This window comes from Staurois parvus, unplaced genomic scaffold (genome assembly GCF_062004578.1).
Source record: "Staurois parvus isolate SC_StPar_1 unplaced genomic scaffold, SC_StPar_1.0 ptg001089l, whole genome shotgun sequence".
Lineage (NCBI taxonomy): Eukaryota > Metazoa > Chordata > Amphibia > Anura > Ranidae > Staurois > Staurois parvus.
The window spans coordinates 1,287,600-1,308,517 of NW_028318885.1; the positions used below are offsets into that span (position 1 = coordinate 1,287,600).

Here is a 20,918-nt window from a genome sequence, read left to right on the forward strand (position 1 = left end):
CTGCCCCCTCCAGTAAGCGCTGGAAAAGAAAAGCAGAGAATCGGAGACAGAGAGTCACCGCTCTCTACTCAGTGAAGCCCCAGAACTGAGTGCTCAGCATTCATGTGTTCGCTCAGTTCTCCGTCTTACAGCTAGCAGGGGACAAGATATCTAGAAATTTAGCAAACAGACTACAACTACTGCATTACAGCATGAGATCAGTAAGGTTTGTTTGGTAGGACAAATAGAGCTATAGACCAGTGAGCTTTACCTTTACAGATTAGAACTAGACACTATGGAACTAACATGGAAAATGTAACAATGTACAATAAAAAAAAAACTTTCATTTTTATTTTTAGCTGGATCCCATACAGCCGTTTCCACTATGATTTAAAGAGCACTGTAAAGGGATGTTACCATAATAACAATACAGACACATGGGACAATGGTGCCCAGTTACAATGTTACGGGCTTAGGTGTATATGATAGCAGCCGCTTACAAAATGCTTTCCTGCAAAAAACGCTTTTGAACAAAAAAAAAAAAAAAAAACAATTCCTCTCTTATCCCATTCTCTCTCTAATAAATGTAGTTATCCTCGGCAATGGCTTGTATACCACAGAACTTCCCATGCTGTGCCTGTATTGAATTTTACAGAATGATTATCTCCACTTCCTGACATGATCAGTTATCTATGCAATGACAAGAGCAGATCCTAACTAAATTACATTTTTCTAGCAAAAGTCAAACATAAATTACTTCTTAGATCTTAATAAACTGAATTGTTGCTAATTCAATGTTTTTAGCAAATGATAGACTCGATTTGAAATGCAGACAAGTATCTACATTAAAGTGATATAAAACACACACTGTTTATTTACATAGTCCCTTCATTTCTGTATATAGATGATGCTGCTGTAATTATAAAAAAAAAACACACCTAAGTACCATTTTCCTAATCAATATGCAGCTGTCACATGACCTGGCTCTATCTGCTGGGAAGCATAAGCAGGAGGAGCTTCCAGTTCTGCTGCTAGTCACACGTTCAAACAAAAAACAAAACAGCCTTTGGAATACTGAGTAAAATAACTATAAATAAACTGTTTTAAACTGTTATACAAATATACTGTATATTTGAAATCAAATCTTTCCTATTTTGTGGACATAGCATGGCGTGGGCGGATCTTTGCCAGTCACAGGCTGTGTCACACCCCTCCAGCCCCTGTCCTAGAATAAGAGAGAGGAGATTATTCTATTAATCTACATATAATATACTGCCCCCATTGTGTTTAGCTGGTTAGTGTGCATGGAGGAGGAGGGAGGGAGCAGTCTGTCATTTATCACTGTGTATACACCCACATGGGTGACTCTATATAGTCACATGGGCTGTTCAGATGTGTTAAGGGGGAAATGCTCAGCATAGAAATTCACTGAAAACTGAGCATGTGCAGAGTTGCCACTACAGCTGCAAAAGCCCTAGTTGAATTGGGAACATGAACAAAAGGTGGTGATAGAAAGCACCAGGATCAACCAGTTTTTTTGTAGAATACAGAAAATGAATCTCATAGTGACTGAGTGAGTATGAACAGCATGTAATACAGCAATTATCGATAGTTTTTTATGATGTGGGTTTAGTGACATTTTACCTAGGAAAATTATGAATGTTTGCACATCCCTTCAAAACTAAAATTTTGTCAAGTGCAGAAAAATGGAACAGGCTGTGTAAAAATATAATTATAGACCCCAAATATAGGTCATAGGTTTTTTTTCTGGCACCACTGAATACAATAATTCATTTTCTGACCAGCAAATACAGTGGGGCCAAAAAGTACCGTATTTTTCGCTCCATAAGACGCACCTGACCATAAGACGCACCTAGGTTTTAGAGGCAGAAAACTGGGAAAAAAATATTCTGAACCAATGGACTGCAGACATAGTACAGAAAATGACCAGAGACTGAAGACACAGTACAGGAGATGACCAGAGACTGCGGACACAGTAGGGGGATGACCGGAGACTGCGGACACAGTACAGGGGATGACCAGAGACTGCGGACACGGTACAGGGGATGACCAGAGACACTGTGGACACGGTACAGGAGATGACCAGAGACTGCGGACACAGTACAGGAGATGACCAGAGACTGCGGACACAGTAGGGGGATGACCGGAGACTGCGGACACAGCACAGGGGATGACCAGAGACTGCAGACACAGTACAGGGGATGACCAGAGACTGCGGACACAGTACAGGAGATGACCAGAGACTGCGGACACAGTACAGGAGATGACCAGAGACTGCGGACACAGTACAGGAGATGACCAGAGACTGCGGACACAGTACAGGAGATGACCAGAGACTGCGGACACAGTACAGGAGATGACCAGAGACTGCGGACACAGTACAGGTGATGACCAGAGACTGCAGACACAGTACAGATGACCAGAGACTGCGGACACAGTACAGGAGATGGCCAGAGACTGTGGACACAGTACAGGAGATGACCAGAGACTGCGGACACGGTACAGGGGATGACCAGAGACTGCGGACACGGTACAGGGGATGACCAGAGACTGCGGACACGGTACAGGGGATGACCAGAGACTGCGGACACGGTACAGGAGATGACCAGAGACTGCGGACACGGTACAGGAGATGACCAGAGACTGCGGACACGGTACAGGAGATGACCAGAGACTGCGGACACGGTACAGGGGATGACCAGAGACTGCGGACACGGTACAGGGGATGACCAGAGACTGCGGACACGGTACAGGAGATGACCAGAGACTGCAGACACGGTACGGGAGATGACCAGAGACTGCGGACACGGTACAGGAGATGACCAGAGACTGCGGACACGGTACAGGAGATGACCAGAGACTGCGGACACGGTACAGGAGATGACCAGAGACTGCGGACACGGTACAGGAGATGACCAGAGACTGCGGACACGGTACAGGAGATGACCAGAGACTGCGGACACGGTACAGGAGATGACCAGAGACTGCGGACACGGTACAGGAGATGACCAGAGACTGCGGACACGGTACAGGAGATGACCAGAGACTGCGGACACGGTACAGGGGATGACCAGAGACTGCGGACACGGTACAGGGGATGACCAGAGACTGCGGACACGGTACAGGAGATGACCAGAGACTGCGGACACGGTACGGGAGATGACCAGAGACTGCGGACACGGTACAGGAGATGACCAGAGACTGCGGACACGGTACGGGAGATGACCAGAGACTGCGGACACGGTACAGGAGATGACCAGAGACTGCGGACACGGTACAGGAGATGACCAGAGACTGCAGACACGGTACAGGAGATGACCAGAGACTGCGGACACAGTACAGGAGATGACCAGAGACTGCGGACACAGTACAGGAGATGACCAGAGACTGCGGACACAGTACAGGAGATGACCAGAGACCGCGGACACAGTACAGGAGATGACCAGAGACCGCGGACACAGTACAGGAGATGACCAGAGACTGCAGACACAGTACAGGGGATGACCAGAGACTGCGGACATGCTACATCATATAAAGTCCCAACAGGGCCCCTCCACCCAGAATATCAAATGATCTGACACCATACATCAAGGAGAAGGACTACAACTCCCAGCATCTGTCATTTTAACTTACAGAAGGCAGGCTATAGAAGGCAGGGGGCGCACTGAGCTCCGAGGACAGGCCACACCAGCAGATAGGACCGGACTGTAGAGCAGGGAGCACACTATGGACACATGACAGGAAAGGGGAGGCACTATAAGGACTGGCCACATCCGCAGACCGGACTGCAGAGCTGGGAGCTCAGTACATAGACATGCCAGGAGCGGGGAGGAGCTCCGAGGACAGGCCACGCCTGCAGGGCGGACCGGACTGCAGAGCAAGCTGGCTGGGTTCGGTGAGGGACTGCCTGCTATGAAGAGCTGCACAGACAGCCCGCTGAGAGAGGGCAGGGTGAACTTCGGTGACAGCCTGCGGTGGGATGGGACAGGCTACACTGGGATGGGACAGCCGCTGGCACTAACATGGCATCGACAGGTGGAGGACTGGTCAGTATTCGCTCCATAAGACGCAGAGACATTTTCCCCCATATTTTTTTGGGAAAAAAGTGCGTCTTATGGAGCGAAAAATACGGTATTTAGTCAGCCACCAATTGTGCAAGTTCTCCCACTTAAAAAGATGAGAGAGGCCTGTAATTGGCATCATAGGTAGACCTCAACTATGAGAGACAAAATGAGAAAAAAAATCCAGACAGACAATCACATTGGCTGATTTGGAAAGAATTTATTTGAAAATTATGGTGGAAAATAAGTATTTAGTCACCTACAAACAAGCAAGATTTCTGGCTCTCACAGACCTGTACCTTCTTCTTTAAGAGGCTCCTCTGTCCTGCACTCATTACCTGTATCAATGGCACCTGTTTGAGGTTGTGGACAGGTGTCTTTTATACTGATAACAAGTTCAAACAGTCACACTCCAAACTCCACTATGGTGAAGACCAAAGAGCTGTCGAAGGAAACCAGAAACAAAATTGTAGACCTGCACCAGGCTGGGAAGACTGAATCTGCAATAGGCAAGCAGCTTGGTGTGAACAAATCAACTGTGGGAGCAATAATTAGAAAATGGAAGACATACAAGACCACTGATAATCTCCCCCGATCTGGGGCTCTACGCAAGATCTCACCCCGTGGGGTCAAAATGATCGCAAGAACGGTGAGCAAAAATCCCAGGACCACACGGGGGGGACCTAGTGAATGACCTGCAGAGAGCTGGGACCAACGTAACAAAGGCTACCATCAGTAACACACTACACCGCCAGGGACTCAGATCCTGCATTGCCAGACTTGTGCCCCTGCTTAAGCCAGTACATGTCCGGGCCCGTCTGAAGTTTGCTAGAGAGCATTTGGATGATCCAGAAGAGGATTGGGAGAATGTCATATGGTCAGATGAAACCAAAATAGAACTGTTTGGTAGAAACACAACTCGTCGTGTTTGGAGGAGAGAGAATGCTGAGTTGCATCCAAAGAACACCATACCTACTGTGAAGCATGGGGGTGGCAAAATCATGCTTTGGGGCTGTTTCTCCGCAAAGGGCCCAGGACGACTGATCCATGTACAGGACAGAATGAATGGGGCCATGTATCGTGAGATTTTGAGTGCAAACCTCCTTCCATCAACAAGGGCATTGAAGATGAAACGTGGCTGGGTCTTCCAACATGACAATGATCCCAAACATACCGCCCGGGCAACAAAGGAGTGGCTTCGTAAGAAGCATTTCAAGGTCCTGGAGTGGCCTAGCCAGTCTCCAGATCTCAACCCCATAGAAAACCTTTGGAGGGAGTTGAAAGTCCGCGTTGCCCATCGACAGCCCCAAAACATCACTGCTCTAGAGGAGATCTGCATGGAGGATGGGCCAACATACCAGCAACAGTGTGTGCCAACCTTGTGAAGACTTACAGGAAACATTTGACCTCTGTCATTGCCAACAAAGGATATATAACAAAGTATTGAGATTAACTTTTGATATTGACCAAATACTTATTTTCCGCCATAATTTGCAAATAAATTCTTTCCAAATCAGCCAATGTGATTGTCTGGATTTTGTTTCTCATTTTGTCTCTCATAGTTGAGGTCTACCTATGATGCCAATTACAGGCCTCTCTCATCTTTTTAAGTGGGAGAACTTGCACAATTGGTGGCTGACAAAATACTTTTTTGCCCCACTGTAGGCGGGGACAGCAGTATAGGTGGCCACTAAATGTGAGTAATTCTTATGCAATTAGACTGACAGATCTGGAGGGTATTTGGATGACGTTTGACCCTACTATGTAATTATTTTACAGTAAACAGTTTTGTCCCAATGAATGTATAGATTCCTAAATGACCAGTGTTTACATCTTGGTACATGTTCAACAAGCAAAGCTGCATTTCCTGGTATTAATTATAGGAATAGTTCATGGCTCCAGGGAATGTATTGTGTCCGGACATGCTGTGACATGCTGTACAACTTGGTCAGATTGCTCACACCAGGTCATGGTGAGAAGGCACAAAGGTCGAAATCCTGATAGCAAATGACGGTTTCTAAACAAAGGAAAAATCAAAAACTGATGCAAGAAATTAACTCTCTCATTTGATTCGGATTCATATTTCTTGTATTAAGTTGGCCACACATTGTCAGATCTCTCATCACGGTGATGAGAGTGTTTTAATAAAGACTGGCAAGCGGTGGGAATTTTTCCCAACACACAAACAGGAAGTATATCATTTCAGTTTTTTCTGAAAAAAGTGATACTAAACCCACAACAATAAAATCAGTCTATATATGCAGTAAAGCATGCTTGATATACTCACTGTGGAACATAAGGGGTTAATCCTATGCATTGTGTAAAAATGCTGTTTGATCCTGACTTCTCTGATCCTCCATTTCTTACAGTGCCCCCCTATTATCTCCTGATAAGACATATCGGGTGGAGACACTCTGCACATGCTCAAGTTTGGTGGGTATTGCTAGAGAGGTTGTTTCTTTCTTGGGAGAGTGCATGTGATTAGCACAGGGCCAATCAGCACTGTCCAGACAGAGGTCAGGGGTCCTGCATCCTTCTAGAGAAAACTCCTCCTACAAGCTTTAACCAGTGATCTGCTGAACACTGATAGAAGTCACAAGACTGCTCAAACTGCTGATGAAAAAAGGTATTTAGCAGTTTATATTTACTGAAAATAATTGCATGTCCATGTTGTGTGTACTTTGGGGGAGACCAGATATAGAGAATGCAGGGTCCTGGGTTTAGTAACACTTTAACTGTGCTCAGTAAGCTGCACAGTCTTAGTACAATGAACAAAGTTTATGCATAAAAATTGGGCCCATTCAACCCCCAAATGTGCAGGCGGAGCCCTGCTCCCATTCAAGCATTCGTTAAGGGGCCAGTTCCCACCTGAATCTGATATTCCACCTTTAGGTAGATGCCTAAAAACTAGCACTAATCAGATTTTTACATCTATTTGAGCCTCTGTCACTGAGATCCCTCTACTAAAATTTCCAGGTACACCTGTCTTTTACAGCCATTGTAAGCAAGTCTTACTTTTCCTATTAGGTTTCTTAATGTTTTTACAAAGACTGAAGTTGGGAAAGTGAGACTCTTCTTGATGCAGCTCTAAGAGAAAGATTCTGGAGAAGCAGAGTTACTAAGGTGGGAAAAACTCACTACTGGAAGGCAATGGATAGATCAGCCAATTAGTGCCTACCCATAAGTGATACGTTAGATCATATAAGATGACTAATCGATAAGATAGAAATACTCTGAGAGGTCAAATCACATGAGAAAATCAGGTATTATATGACCTGTCTCACATATCTTTATAGCAGCAGGCTACTTACTTTCTTGCTATTGTGGTTACTCGGATCCGCCTTTGTCCGCTTGAGTGCTGATACTGTGTCACAAACTGGATTGCACCTCGTCCCCCTTGTGGAATGGGAGCATTATGCTAAACAAATAAGATGAAAGAAACATTAATTAAAACATCTCTGTCAAATTGCCACATTTTGATTCATCTGACATTTTCATAACACCAGGGACCTCAACACGAATGCATTAATGAGGAAGGTATGTGCTTGTTGGCAGAGCTTTCATGACCGTATATTGAGTGTAAACACACAGCAGCAGCTTCATTATGTACCTCTATAATGGCAATGTGAGCATCGCACACTTAACCCTTTCACTATTAGATGGGCACAACAGCAAATACAGATCAACCACCAAAAAATAGTCATACAAGGGTTTTTTTCCTATCGGCAAATGCAAAACTCTTTCCTTATTATTACTATTTTGCATAAATAAAATAAAACAATATTATTCTATCTACACAAATGAAAGTGCTTTACCTCAACTGACCTCTTTTATAGAATATGATCCTCTCAGTGTAACGCCTTTACCTTAAATTAAAGCAGTAATAAACCCAAAATAAAACTTTTATTATACTGCAGCTTACCAATTTCTAGATGTCATGGCTGCATTCTGTTGTTATTCTACAGTGCAAGCGGTCTTGCAGATGTAGCAGTTAGAGGGTTGATGCAAACCATTTACCACTGAAAGGGATGCTTTCCAGTATCAACTTTTATTTATATAAAACCTTTACCCAAAAAGCCACAGAATTGTTGCTATAACTGCTTATAAAGTTTGGTTTCAGTTTGTTAGTGCATCTAAATCTCCTAGTACATCATTCCTCTCCTCCCAGATTGAGAAGGCTGTTGTCCAAAGGTGTCTCTGTTGCTCCTTCATCCAGAGTGGGGGCACTCTAATACAGGAGGTGTGTTATTGGCCAGATCACCAGGTGAAAACAGAGAGGAAAAACCCTTAAAAAAGAAAACTAATGCAGACACCACAATGAAGGATTGGTAAGCTGCAATATATTACATTTTGGGTTTAATACCACTTTAAAGAATTTAATGTACATTTTTGGCTTACTATAAACCAATACAGCAGTTGACAACGTTAAACTAGCCATACGCTAGTCGGAAAATTGTTCAAACACGTTTTCAAAAAACAAACACATGGTCATGAGAGCAAGCAATATTGCCATCATGGAATTACTGATTTTTGAACAATAGATCATTTAATGGACATAAATGAATCAGTTTTTCCTTTATTTTGTCATATATATGCAGTACAGTTTGATTTTTAATGGGCGAGAAACACATTAATCCTTCAATTTGTCATCCAAGTTTTCCAAACTTTTCCTTAAATTTTTGGCTCAAAAACATCACAACCGATGTTCAATTCGTGGCCATTAACGGGATGAAAAACAAATGACAGCTTTTCGAACGATCTTTTCTCTAGTAGATGGGCACCATTAAGCAGGCCATAGACAAGTCGAAAACTGAACGAAAATTCTTGGTCACTCATTTTTCACATCACTATTGTGCCAGCTGCGATCTGTGAATTTTGTGTCACAATCGAAAGGGCATGATCCAACATGCTGGATTTTATTTAACTACCTGCTGACCGCAGATAGCCGAATGACGGCTAAACTGCGGCCGGCCAGTTCTGGGTGGACGTCATATGACGTCCCCCCAGAACGCGCTCTCCTGCGCGCCCCAGGGGGCGCGCACCCGGCGATCTCCGTGATCGCTGTGTCCTACGGACACAGCTGATCACGAGATGTGGTAAAAGGCCAATCATACCGGCCTTTTACCACGTGATCAGCGGTGTCCAATGACACGCTGATCACAGGGAAATGCAAGTCCCGGTTGTCGACTGCACTTTCCTTCAGTGCCCTGCACTTTTGATCAGTGCCCTGATGATCGGTGCCCAGCAGTGCCACCCACAAGTTCCGCCCACCTGTGCCCAGCAGTGCGCCCACTAGCTCCGCCCACCTGTGCCCAGCAGATCACCCACCTGTGCCCAGCAGTGCACCCACCTGTGCCCAGCAGTGCACCCACCTGTGCCACTCTGCAGTGTCACACACCTGTGCCCAGAAGTGCCACCTACCTGTGCCCAGCAGTGCCACCCACCTGTGCCCACCCACCTGTGCCCACCAGTGCCACCCACCTGTGCCACCCACCAGTGCAGCCCAGCAGTGCTGCCAGTCAGTGCCCAGCGGTTGTGCCAGTCAGTGCCGCCAGTCAGTGCCCAGCAGTGATGCCAGTCAGTGCCGTCTATCAGTACCCATCATCAGTGTCACCTATCAGTGCCGCATATTAGTGCCGCCTATCCGTGACACCTCATTAGTGCTGCCTATCAGTGCCGCCTATCCGTGCCACCTCATTAGTACTGCCTATCAGTGCCCTTTAGTGCTGCCTATCAGTGCCCATCAGTGCCGCCTATCAGTGCCCATCAGTGCTGCCTCATCAACGCACATCAGTGCTGCCTCATCAACGCACATCAATGAAGGAGAAAAATTACCTGTTTGAAAAATTTTATAATAGAAACAAAGAAACTTTTTTTTTTTTCAAATTTTTTGCACTTTTTTAATTTATAGCTCAAAAAGTAAAGCGCCCAGTGGCGATTAAATACCACCAAAAGAAAGCTCTATTTGTGAGAAAAAAATGATCAAAATTTCATATGGGTACAATGTTGCATGACCGCGCAATTGTCAATCAAAGTGCGGCAGCGCTGAAAGCTGAAAATTGGCCTGGTAAATAAGGGGGTATAAGTGCCTGGTAGGCAAGTGGTTAATGAAACAAACGATGACACAATTGTATGCACAGTCTACGTTTTTCGATCAACAGAACTTTTGGTTATCGACTCGTCTATGGCATGACTAACTTTCAATTTAAATTGCAAGAGGTATCAAAATATTACAAAAAGATGAAAATTCCATTAAAACAAAGTATAATCTGAGAAGGTTTTGGATTGTAGTATATCTGTTATTATATGTGATAATCAGTAGATGTGCACAGTAAGATGCAGTTTATAAAATGATGCAAAAGTAGTACACAAACATACAAACCTACAGCGAACACCCTTCTTCATTCTGACTAAACTAATCTGAAGAAAGAATGTCTGATTGATTCCCCTAGATATAGTTAACCTTTGTTCTCTGCATTCCTATACTGAATAAATAGTTTTTCCTTATGGGGTAGCTGTTTACATATTGTTTTTTTATTTAGGGACATTTGTACACATTTTCATTGTGTGTGTGTTAACATGACAGTAAACGTAAAACAATAAAATGATAGTAAACTCTAACATGAAAAAAAAAGTTTATGGATAGAGTTTGAGTGATAAATACATTGTTCAAGATGAGGAATTTAGAACTGGTTCATGTACTAAAGACAACATTAAGTATGTAATATTCAAAGGACATCTGTAATCCATAGGAATTACACTAGATACACAAGCTGCACTAAGGGAGTGACCTGATTCAAAAGAAAAGCTTCTCTATTTAGAGAAAGTAACGCAACAACTGTTCCATGGTAGGAATAATTGTGAAGCCTCACATAAAAGAGACTCTTAATAGCAAACCGCTGCTTTTCAAATAACCTTTTACAATCTAAGGCTTTTAGCTAAAGCCACAATTCAGTCGTTTTGGAACTATATAGATACTCTGCCCATCAGCACTCACTCTACTATCTGTCACATAATTGTTCCACTTGTGACATGAAATTTACTCTTAGGAATAACACAGCACCATCTCCACTAATTCACTGAGCCACTATAAAATTGACAGACATCAAATATAATCAGTGTAATAAAACATCATGTGAGATTACAGTCACTGGTTGTGTTGCTAAACTACAACTGCTCCTGAAAATACAGCGAGAAGGAAATTGTGGAGAGGATGCCCAGCAATAAAAAATGCACAGGCAGATGGAATAGTTTGAGTCTCAGTCTCTAGGGCTTAGACACTTGTATGCCTCAGTCAGCTAGCAAACGCTGGATAAAACAGGATGCTGCATGTCATATGATTACTGATCCATAGATGTCCTCTATACAACTGTCCACCCAAGTGTAGGCAGTGCCGGTATCCAACACCTGCAGAATCCCATCAGCTGTGCCTTCAAGAATTCTACATTTAACCTCTGAATCATCCATGGTAAACCTACTGGCTGGTAAGTCAGTTTTTCCTTGTTATTTGTTTAATCTTAGTTTTGTCCTTATTAGTGTCATTTCTTGGTATCTAGTTTACTATACTTTCAATTTAAAAAAAAAAAAAAAGAGTTTTGTAGTTAACACATAGCACAATAGGTTTAGGATCTCTTTAATTTGTTGTCTCCAAGGAATTTTAGCAATAACTGTTACGTGTCCATGTGTGCAGAACTACATGTTTCCTCTGGGCTAAAATATCTGTTCTGCTATCTCAATTTAAGTCAGCTAAACCATGTGTATGACTACTGTGATAGATACACTTAACTAGGAATAGGTCTTCAAGCTACAGCAAGATAATTCTTCTGGGAAGAAGCCCCTTGTATTTACATGGATTAGAAATGATGGAACTAGGATTCAAAGATAAACTCACCATACCGTTTAGAGATGAGCTTGCAAAATCTCCTTTAAAAACTCAAGAGTAAAAGAAAGGATCAGTATGAAGGGTTTCAGTGTCTGAGTATCACTAAACACTGGCAGCTGCCAACAGATAACTTCAGGATGAGAAAGAATTTAAAATGGAATCTTTCATTCCTCTTACCGACATAGGTCTGAGATTATGGAATTGGGATCCAAATATAAACCCACCATACAGTTTAGAATTGCGTTTGCAAAAGGACCAATATGCAGTATTTTGGTTGTAAAGTTTTACCAGATTTTCCCAATACATGCACAGAGATAACACTGCATTAAACTTTACCATGTATAACTGGGACATAAATAAACCAGGGTACACACTATACGGGTAAGGCAGAATAGAAAAGAAAATAACATAAAACTACTTAAAAAAATGAAATGAACGGTTTGAAACTCTCTGGGTCTGTCTACAAACCAGAGAGACCTTTTTTACAATTGGTGCAAAATACAGGCCCCCCCCAAGACAGTTTTAGGATTATGATAACCTGTTGATTGACGAAATAACTCAAAATGACAATGACAATTGAAGAGACTTCTCTAAAACAGGTGGTAAAAAGCCAAACTAGAGGAGACCATATTGTAGACCAGACCTGGGAAGGGGGGCGGGTGGAGGAATAACAAATGGGTACACATTGTCTGATTTTGGGTTCTCATGATCACCAATGTCTTTGGTTTGATATTAGAATAAAGACTGGAAAATAATTTACAAAAACAGAAGTTTTGGATTTTAAAAAGACAAATGTTGCTGAAATTGGTACATTTCTCAAAAATGAATTAATTGGTCAGAGTACAATGACAGGAGTCAGTAATCAGTGGGTACTATTATAGTCTACCATTTTCAAGGCTAGATTATATGTTAGGCAAGGTTCATACCATAGCAGTTTCCTTGGGCACAGCTGCCCATTCATTTGGATGGGTTGATGTACCTATGGAAAATGCAAGGAAAATGTCCCTGCACCTCTTCCAAAATTGCAGCTACAGGGAAACTGCATAGTGCTATATGTTTCCTACTAAGGGAAAATGTGCTGTGGTTTCCAGTGTGTGGGTTTGTCATTAATAAATAATGGCATCCACACGCTTCTGCTAACAAAAGAGCATTTTGATGTGGGTGTCGGAAAGTGTGTGCTTACATGCACTCCAACACCCGCTTATTGTGTGAACCTAGCCTCAATCAAGTTAATGAGAGTAAGGGTCCATGTGCACTGGGCTTAAAAATACACACAAGTTTCCTTGGCAGAAAAAAAAAATGCTCAAATTAAGTGTTCTTGCAAAGACGTTTAGGAGCGTTTAGGGTTTTTTTCTGCCAGAAAACCGCTGTCAAAAATGCAAGCCAGAGGGTTTTTTTTTTACTGCCTCTAAACATTGAGCTTAAAATATGCCTCTAAGCGTCCTAATGAGCATGAACACATAGGATAACATTAGGCTGCTTCTATAGGCAAAACACAAAACTCCTGTAGAAACAGTGTTATTTTAAGCCCAATGTGCAGAAGAAAAAACAACATGGTTCACTACAGAGCTAAATAACATAGTAAAGGAAAAAGAATCCACATACACAATGAAGCAAAAAGTGTACCCTGTCACTGCTGCTAAAACACAAAGAGGAGAAATGGTTATGCCGGTTTACTAAAGGATACGATATATATGAAAACTGGATACAACACTTGTGTTAAGAGAGAAATGAACAGAGCAAAAGATTTGAACAATTACCTCTGTTTAGTCTTTTTCAAAAGTAAATGACACTAACAGAGACAATATGAAGGATCATACTGGTTTTAGTGGTAAACTTGCTGGACCCAAAGCCACATGAATTTACCAAAGACAGATCACAATAGACAGATCACAATAGACAGATCACAATAGACATTTGACTGAACATTTTGACAAAATCACTATCCTGATTTTAGCAAATCATGTGATATGATTTCACATAATGATCTTATTAAAAATACTGTACAAGCTAGGACTCAACAGTGGTTCAGTGGATACTCAATTGCCTATAGGATAGATATCAGTGTCATTGTAAATGGGGATAATTTGGAACACAAATCAGTCACTAGTGGTGTACCACAGGGCTCTGTACTAGTTTCTGTGCTAATTAAATTGGCTGTAAAAGGTAGGTCTATTTTTTAACCACTTACTGACCACACTATAGTCAAATGACGGCTACAGCGCAGTCATCCAGTTCTGGGAGGGAATGATATGACACCCTCCCAGAATCACGCCCCTGCTGCGGCATGCACGCAGTGCTCTCTGTGTCTTTCGGACACAGCTCACCACATGTCACAGTAAAGGGCCAATCACAGCAGCCCTTTACCATGTGATCATAATGTAAACACACTTGCCGGCTATCGGTAGTACTTTCCTCACGCTGGCACACTGTGAGGAAAGTACTGCCGATAACCATCAATTCTGAAAGGAGACATCTACACTGACGATCAGGGCACGATTTATCAGTGCTGCCCAATAAAGCCAATCAGTACTCCCTATTAATGACCTTTAGTGCTGCCTATCAGTGCTGCATATCAGTGCAGCCTCCTCAGTGCCTCCTCATCAATGCCCATCAGTGCAGCCTATCAGTCCTGCCTGTCAGTGCAGCCTCATCAACGCACATCAGTGGAGAAAAATTACCTGTTTGCAAAATTTTATAAAAGAAACTAAGAAAACTTTTTTTTTTTTAAATTTTCGGTCATCTTTTTGTTTGTTTAGCAAAAAATGAAACACCCAGTGGTGATTAAATACCACCAAAAGAAAGCTCTATTTGTGTGAAAAAAAATTCATATGGGTACAGTGTTGCATTACTGCACAATTGCCATTCAAGGTGCGATAGTGTTGAAAGCTGAAAAATGACTTCGGCAGGAAGGGGGTAAAAGTGTCCGGTAGGCAAATAGTTAGAAAAGAAATATGTTCTAGGCAAAAAAAAAAAACTAGTGCAGTGATAAATTTACGCATAAAAAATCATCAATACATAATATATGTGCAAACCAATCTAAATGGCAATCAATATATCATATTGGCCAATCCTCAAAAAGGGAAAATTGATTAGTTATATGCCCGCGACTACAATAAAATGGCGCTGGCAGTTTCCAGTGTTCATTGGGGACCACAACAAAATGGAGCCGACAATTTCCGCTTTTCTGTTTATCCTGCAGGCTATTTGAGGATCATGATTGACATCAGCAGTAGGCATATCCCAAGAAAATTCATGCACACGAAACGCGTTGGGAAGGGCTTTATGTGCTGACATCACACCGCCTATTCCGGTATTCGGAGCGGCAGCCATCTCTGTAAGTCTGGACAGCTTGTTCTTTTGTTTTAGCTTTGTTTTATCTAGTTTTAAATAAAACATACTACACGATATACCTCTGTCTGGGCTCTGTGGTGTGAGCTCTTTCCATCTAGGACTTTGGAATTGAAGATCAGGAAATGAGACACAGGAATGATTATGGCTGCTATGATATATGCAGTTACTAATTAACCCTCTGATGAGTGCATACGGGTGGAGGAGTGCACATTGTTGGTGGTGCTGGAAAGAAGAATTTGGCCATCTCCTTCTCTTTGCACTATTAAGACACTATTCTTAGTTGGATATGCACTTTAATGATTAGACTTTTGTATATTATTGTGTTATATTTATTGAATTTTCAATTTTGCGGATTGGTCCATATGATATATTGACATTTGGATTGGTTTGCACATTTAATATGTATTGGTGATTTTTTTTATGTGTAAATTTAGCACTGCACTCGTTTTTTTGCCTATTATTTTCCAAGGTTGGTGTGTCACACTTTTTGGTGCCAGCAGCTTTTCTCTAGGAGTGTTCACTTATGTATATTTCTTAATATACATGTTATATTTACATGCTCTGTGAAATGGTATTGCACAGAGTTGCCCCAAACCTCCTCCTCTGGGGGAGCTGGGGAAAGGTTAGGATGGACCAATTGGTCTTGTTCTGCTGTCACTCTTCTAAGTTTCTATGAATGTACTAAACAGCAGTGGTAGTGATCAATTTTTTTATTAGTTTAAAAAACAAATCTGTAGTTCCAAATAGTGATGGAATAATCCATAGATTAATATATAATTTTACATTATGCGTATACCCTGTGTGGGTGGCGTGGATTGGCAATCCCTCCATGTCCGCAGACGTTAGTCTCCTCTAACTCAACAACAGCTTGTCCATGAGATGCTCTGCTGTGCACAAAACTCATCCTTCCTCCCCCTAACCTCACACTGCTGCAAAATGTCCACTCAAATCAGAATACTCCCACTTGTGAACACTATGGCCCAGTGAGCAAAAAACAGTGCAGCAGGCTTTCAAGGACATGGACAGCAGAGGTTGTTGCAACTTTATAGTTATAAAAGTTCCACACATAAGCCAATTGATTATGTACTGTGTTAGTTGCACATCTAGATATAGCTCTCTAGAACATGTCATGTTTTCTATTTCTGAAAATCTACAAAAAATGATGAATATAAATAAAATTATACTTATACTGTACCAAATATTAACCGTATCCAAATAGTGTTTCCTATTAATGGCATAATAAAATAAATTAATCCATGGACAGTTTTTACTGAGAAAAAGAATATATTAATTAAAACCCAAAAACAACAAATCTTTCTGTCATATAAGAAAGGTTAAGAAAATACTATATATATTAAAACATAAATCTCTCTCTCATACTCACAGAAATTAGAAATATCCATTTGTTTATTGTAGAACCTGAGGCGAGTAAGATATGAAGACAATACATTCACACTGGCAAGTCTAATAACCAGAGAACGGATGTTTAAGACACCTTCTGTAGTGCCAGCAAGATATCCTTATGACATCTAGGCAATGATATCCTCAGGCTGTGGTGATCTATGACTTGGGCTGACTGCACCTTTTTTTCTACTGGAAATGTACAGCTCTTTGTGTTAAAGCCCCATTCCAGGCTAAAACAATTTACACCCACCACTAACCCATCCTATTAGGCATATTTTCCCCTTATCTTGTAAAGGCACATATTGTCACTTAAGTACCCCCTCCTGATCCCTCACCATAGCTAGTCTATGGAACTACAAATCAATTGGTGTGAACAAAACCCGAGATAGCTGGTCCCCTATCATTCTCCTGTGATGACATTATCCTCTCTTGGATCCTAAGAGGACTCCGCTGCAGGACATCTAAGGCCCCTTTCACAGGAGCGGACCGATCGGATCTGTCAGTTCCACTCTCCTCTATGGAGCGGCAGGTGTAAATGGACGTGTGTTTACACTCGCCTACTTTCGATTCAATCTGATCCGCTAGAAACAGACAGATGGGTATCTGCTTCTCTTCAATCTAGCGGATCGGATGTAAGTCGGGTGTAAATGGACAGGCAGTCTGTTTACATACAACCACCCATAGAGGAGAGTGGGCTGTCTCTGTATCCGCTCTGTATAAGCATAGCACACATGAACCAGCCATCTGCCTACTCAGTGGGCATCAGTGGACAGATTCCCAGCTGAGCAAGTGAACTCCTGCCGGAGTCTGCATGTGGAAGGGGCCTAATAGGAAGTGTCCACCTCATGCAGGAACTGATGTGAGCATTTGAAGAAGGACTTAAGTAGGAAGTAAACATTTTTTTTTCCTCTGCTTGATCTGCAAAAACAATTGAATTGACTACAGTTTTCTTTTTTATCTTTTTAAGTGTTTCTTAAAGCCAGAAGGTTGGAATGTTAAATGAAAATAATTTTGAGGCATGTCTGTGATTAGTTTTTTCTACACAAACAATTGAATGAACATTTTCCAAGAGTGGCAATTCCATACTTTTTGCCAGGGGTTGTATAACCTGACAGTCTTTGCATGTGTCCTTCAATGTATAAAAAAGATAAAGGAGATTCTTTTGAAGGCTATTAGTAATGGGAGAAGTGAAAAAGTCAGGTATGAGAATATAAAAAGAAGCAATGGGAAAAAAAGGGAGAAAAAGAACAAAAAGGGGAAGATGTCAAGGAAATCTAGATAACATAAATATGAAAAAAGTTAAGTCTTTCGAAATAAAAAAAAAACAGGCAAGACTTAAGGCTTTAGCAATGAAGTATTTGGCTGCTGGGAAGATGAAAAATAATAATCTAGGTATTTAATGTATCAACTTGATAATGCAAATACATCATATAGGATTCCGCTGTATAATGAAGTGTATAAAACACTATTGACAATAAATTAGTAACCTTGAGAACGGCCAAAAAACCGTACACAGAGATGCAAAGTACTATAACAATGATTCTGTATTTATTTCATTTAGAGCACATGGTGGCACTAAACCATGTTGCCTCCTATTTGTTCATAATTAGTCAGAAAGAGAAATTTCCAGTTTGGCTGAAGAATGCAAGCTATAAAAGGTATAACAGCCATGGATAGGATATAAAAGCAGTATCACCCCAGAAGTGTTGGGATTATTTACGCAGAGTTGTTCAGAACTGATGAAAAGCAAAGGGGGAGATTTTCTAAAAGTGAAGCACTCAGAGTCTGGTGCACAACAGCCAATCATCTTATAACTTCAGCTTATTCAATTAAGCTTTGACAATAAAACCTAGAAGCTAATTGGTTACTGGGCACAGCTGCACCCGATTCTGTGTGCACCAGTTTTAGCAAATCACCCCAATGTGTATTTGATTAGTCTAAAAAAAAAATAGTTTTGCAGAATGTTTCAGAGGCAAGGATTTATCAACACTCAGGAACATGGGGAGAAATCAGATTACTAGAAAAAAAATGTATTTTGTCCCTAATCTGAAACACTTCATTAATGGACATAGAGATGGGTTGATTTTAAAGAGTAACTCCATTTTTGGTGAGAGAAAAAAAAAGCATTTCCCTCTGGGTGATCAATGTGCATTGCAAGGATTTTAACAAACGTTGTTGCAGATTCCTTTTTTGTTATTTTGAAGAAATAGCAGTTTGTCTGTGTCCATGTGCAGAGTGAATCTGTATAGGAGTGATTTCATAATTATTATTCAGCTGCTGCGACTACAGGGTTCCAATGAGGAAAATTGCAGGGTCTGCATCCCATTAGACGCGAGTTCCCTGTGGGAGTATCTCACCAAAAAGGATATCTTGTTGCAGGGGATGCCTAAAATCTGACTTGTATCTTAGTGCAGAATTCAGGGAAAATCAATGAGCCAATTACACAAGCAGGAAATTACATTTTTGGGAGTGTGCTGTATAACATCTGAGTACAGAATGCCTTCAGGTAGCCATATTGCCGTGCATTTTACAGAAAATTACAGTGCTGCAGATTAAAAAGGAAAGGCGATAATATTCAATAACAATATGACTTGTGGAGTTACCCTTTAAATCAGATACAGATCAAATTTTAGTAAATCACCTGTATTAGGAGTTTCACTTTTGGTGAAATACTCCCTAAGAAGTTCCTAACTGTGGTTGCTTTTCAGGGGCTTGGACTTTACGTGGTGCACTTTTCCACTCACAGTTTACCTACAGTTGTGTTCAAAATAATAGCAGTCAGACATCACTAACCTGATCAATCACTGTTTTTGATAGAAATTTCTACATGGCAAATAATTTACTAGCAGGTGTAGTAGAGTAATAGAAATCCAACAGACCCAACAGTCATGACATGCATGCTGCTGATTCTGTGTAATTGAATCACTAATTGAAAGAGGCATGTTCAAAATAATAGCAGTGTGGAGTTCTATTAGTGAGGTCATTCATTCTTTGAAAAACAGGTGGCAATTATTGCCCTTATTTAAGGAAGGAAGGCAGCAAATGTTGTACATGCTGGTTACAGTGCATTTTTCTCTGAAATTCTGAGGAAAATGGGTCGTTCCAGACATTGTTCAGAAGAACAGCGTACCTTGATTAAAAAGTTGATTGGAGAGGGGAAAACATATAAAGAAAATGATAGGCTGCTCAGCTAAAATGATCGCAAATGCTATAAAATGGCAACCAAAACCTGAAAGACGTGGAAGAAAGCGAAAAACTACCATTCGAATGGATAGAAGAATAGCCAAAATGGCAAGGACTCAGCCAACAATCAGCTCCAGGAAGATCAAAGAAGGTGTAAAGTTACCTGTGAGTACTGTTACAATTAGAAGACGCCTATGTGAAGCCAAGCTATCTGCAAGAAGCCCCCGCAAAGTCCCACTGTTGAAAAAAAGACATGTGCTGAAGAGGTTACAATTTGCCAAAGAGCACATTGACTGGCCTAAAGAGAAATGGCGCAACATTTTGTGGACTGATGAAAGTGAGATTGTTCTTTTTGGGTCTAGTGGCCGGAGACAGTTTGTCAGACGACCCCCAAACACTGAATTCAAGCCACAGTACACTGTGAAGACAGTGAAGCATGGTTGTGCAAGCATCATGATATGGGGATGTTTCTCACACTACGGTGTTGGGCCTATTTATCGCATACCAGGGATCATGGATCAGTTTGAATACATCAGAATACTTGAAGAGGTCATGCTGCCTTATGCTGAAGAGGAAATGCCCTTGAAAGGGGTATTCCAACAAGACAACCACCCCAAACATACCAGTAAATGTGCAACATCTTGGTTCCAGACCAACAAGATTGACGTTATGCAGTGGCCAGCCCAATCCCCGGATCTTAAACCAATAGAAAACTTGTGGGGTGACATCAAAAATGCAGATTCTGAAGCAAAACCAAGAAATAGAGAAGAACTGTGGAATGTAGTCCAATCATCCTGGGCTGGAATACCTGTTCACAGGTGCCAGAAGTTGGTTGACTCCATGCAACACAGATGTACAGCAGTTCTCACAAACAGTGCTTATACAACTAAATAGTAATTAAGTGAGTCAAAGGAAAGCAAAATCTTCAAACATTTTTCAGTTTATATAGTGAATGTTTGACTTTGTAAAAAAGAATGCAAACACTGCTATTTTTTTGAACAGACTAATATTCACTTTTCTTCACTTTTCTTTAG

General features: G+C 41.5%; 1 protein-coding gene across 2 annotated transcripts in view; it reads right to left on the minus strand.

Annotated features, from left to right (window-relative positions):
• Positions 1-20,918, minus strand: part of SEC23A (SEC23 homolog A, COPII component) — a 128,181-nt gene that overhangs the window by 33,904 nt on the left and 73,359 nt on the right. For both annotated transcript variants that reach the window (XM_089658685.1, XM_089658684.1), the window contains one exon: positions 7,373-7,479. In XM_089658685.1, the coding sequence (XP_089514811.1) occupies positions 7,373-7,479 (107 nt within the window). The remainder of the gene's footprint in view (positions 1-7,372; positions 7,480-20,918) is intronic.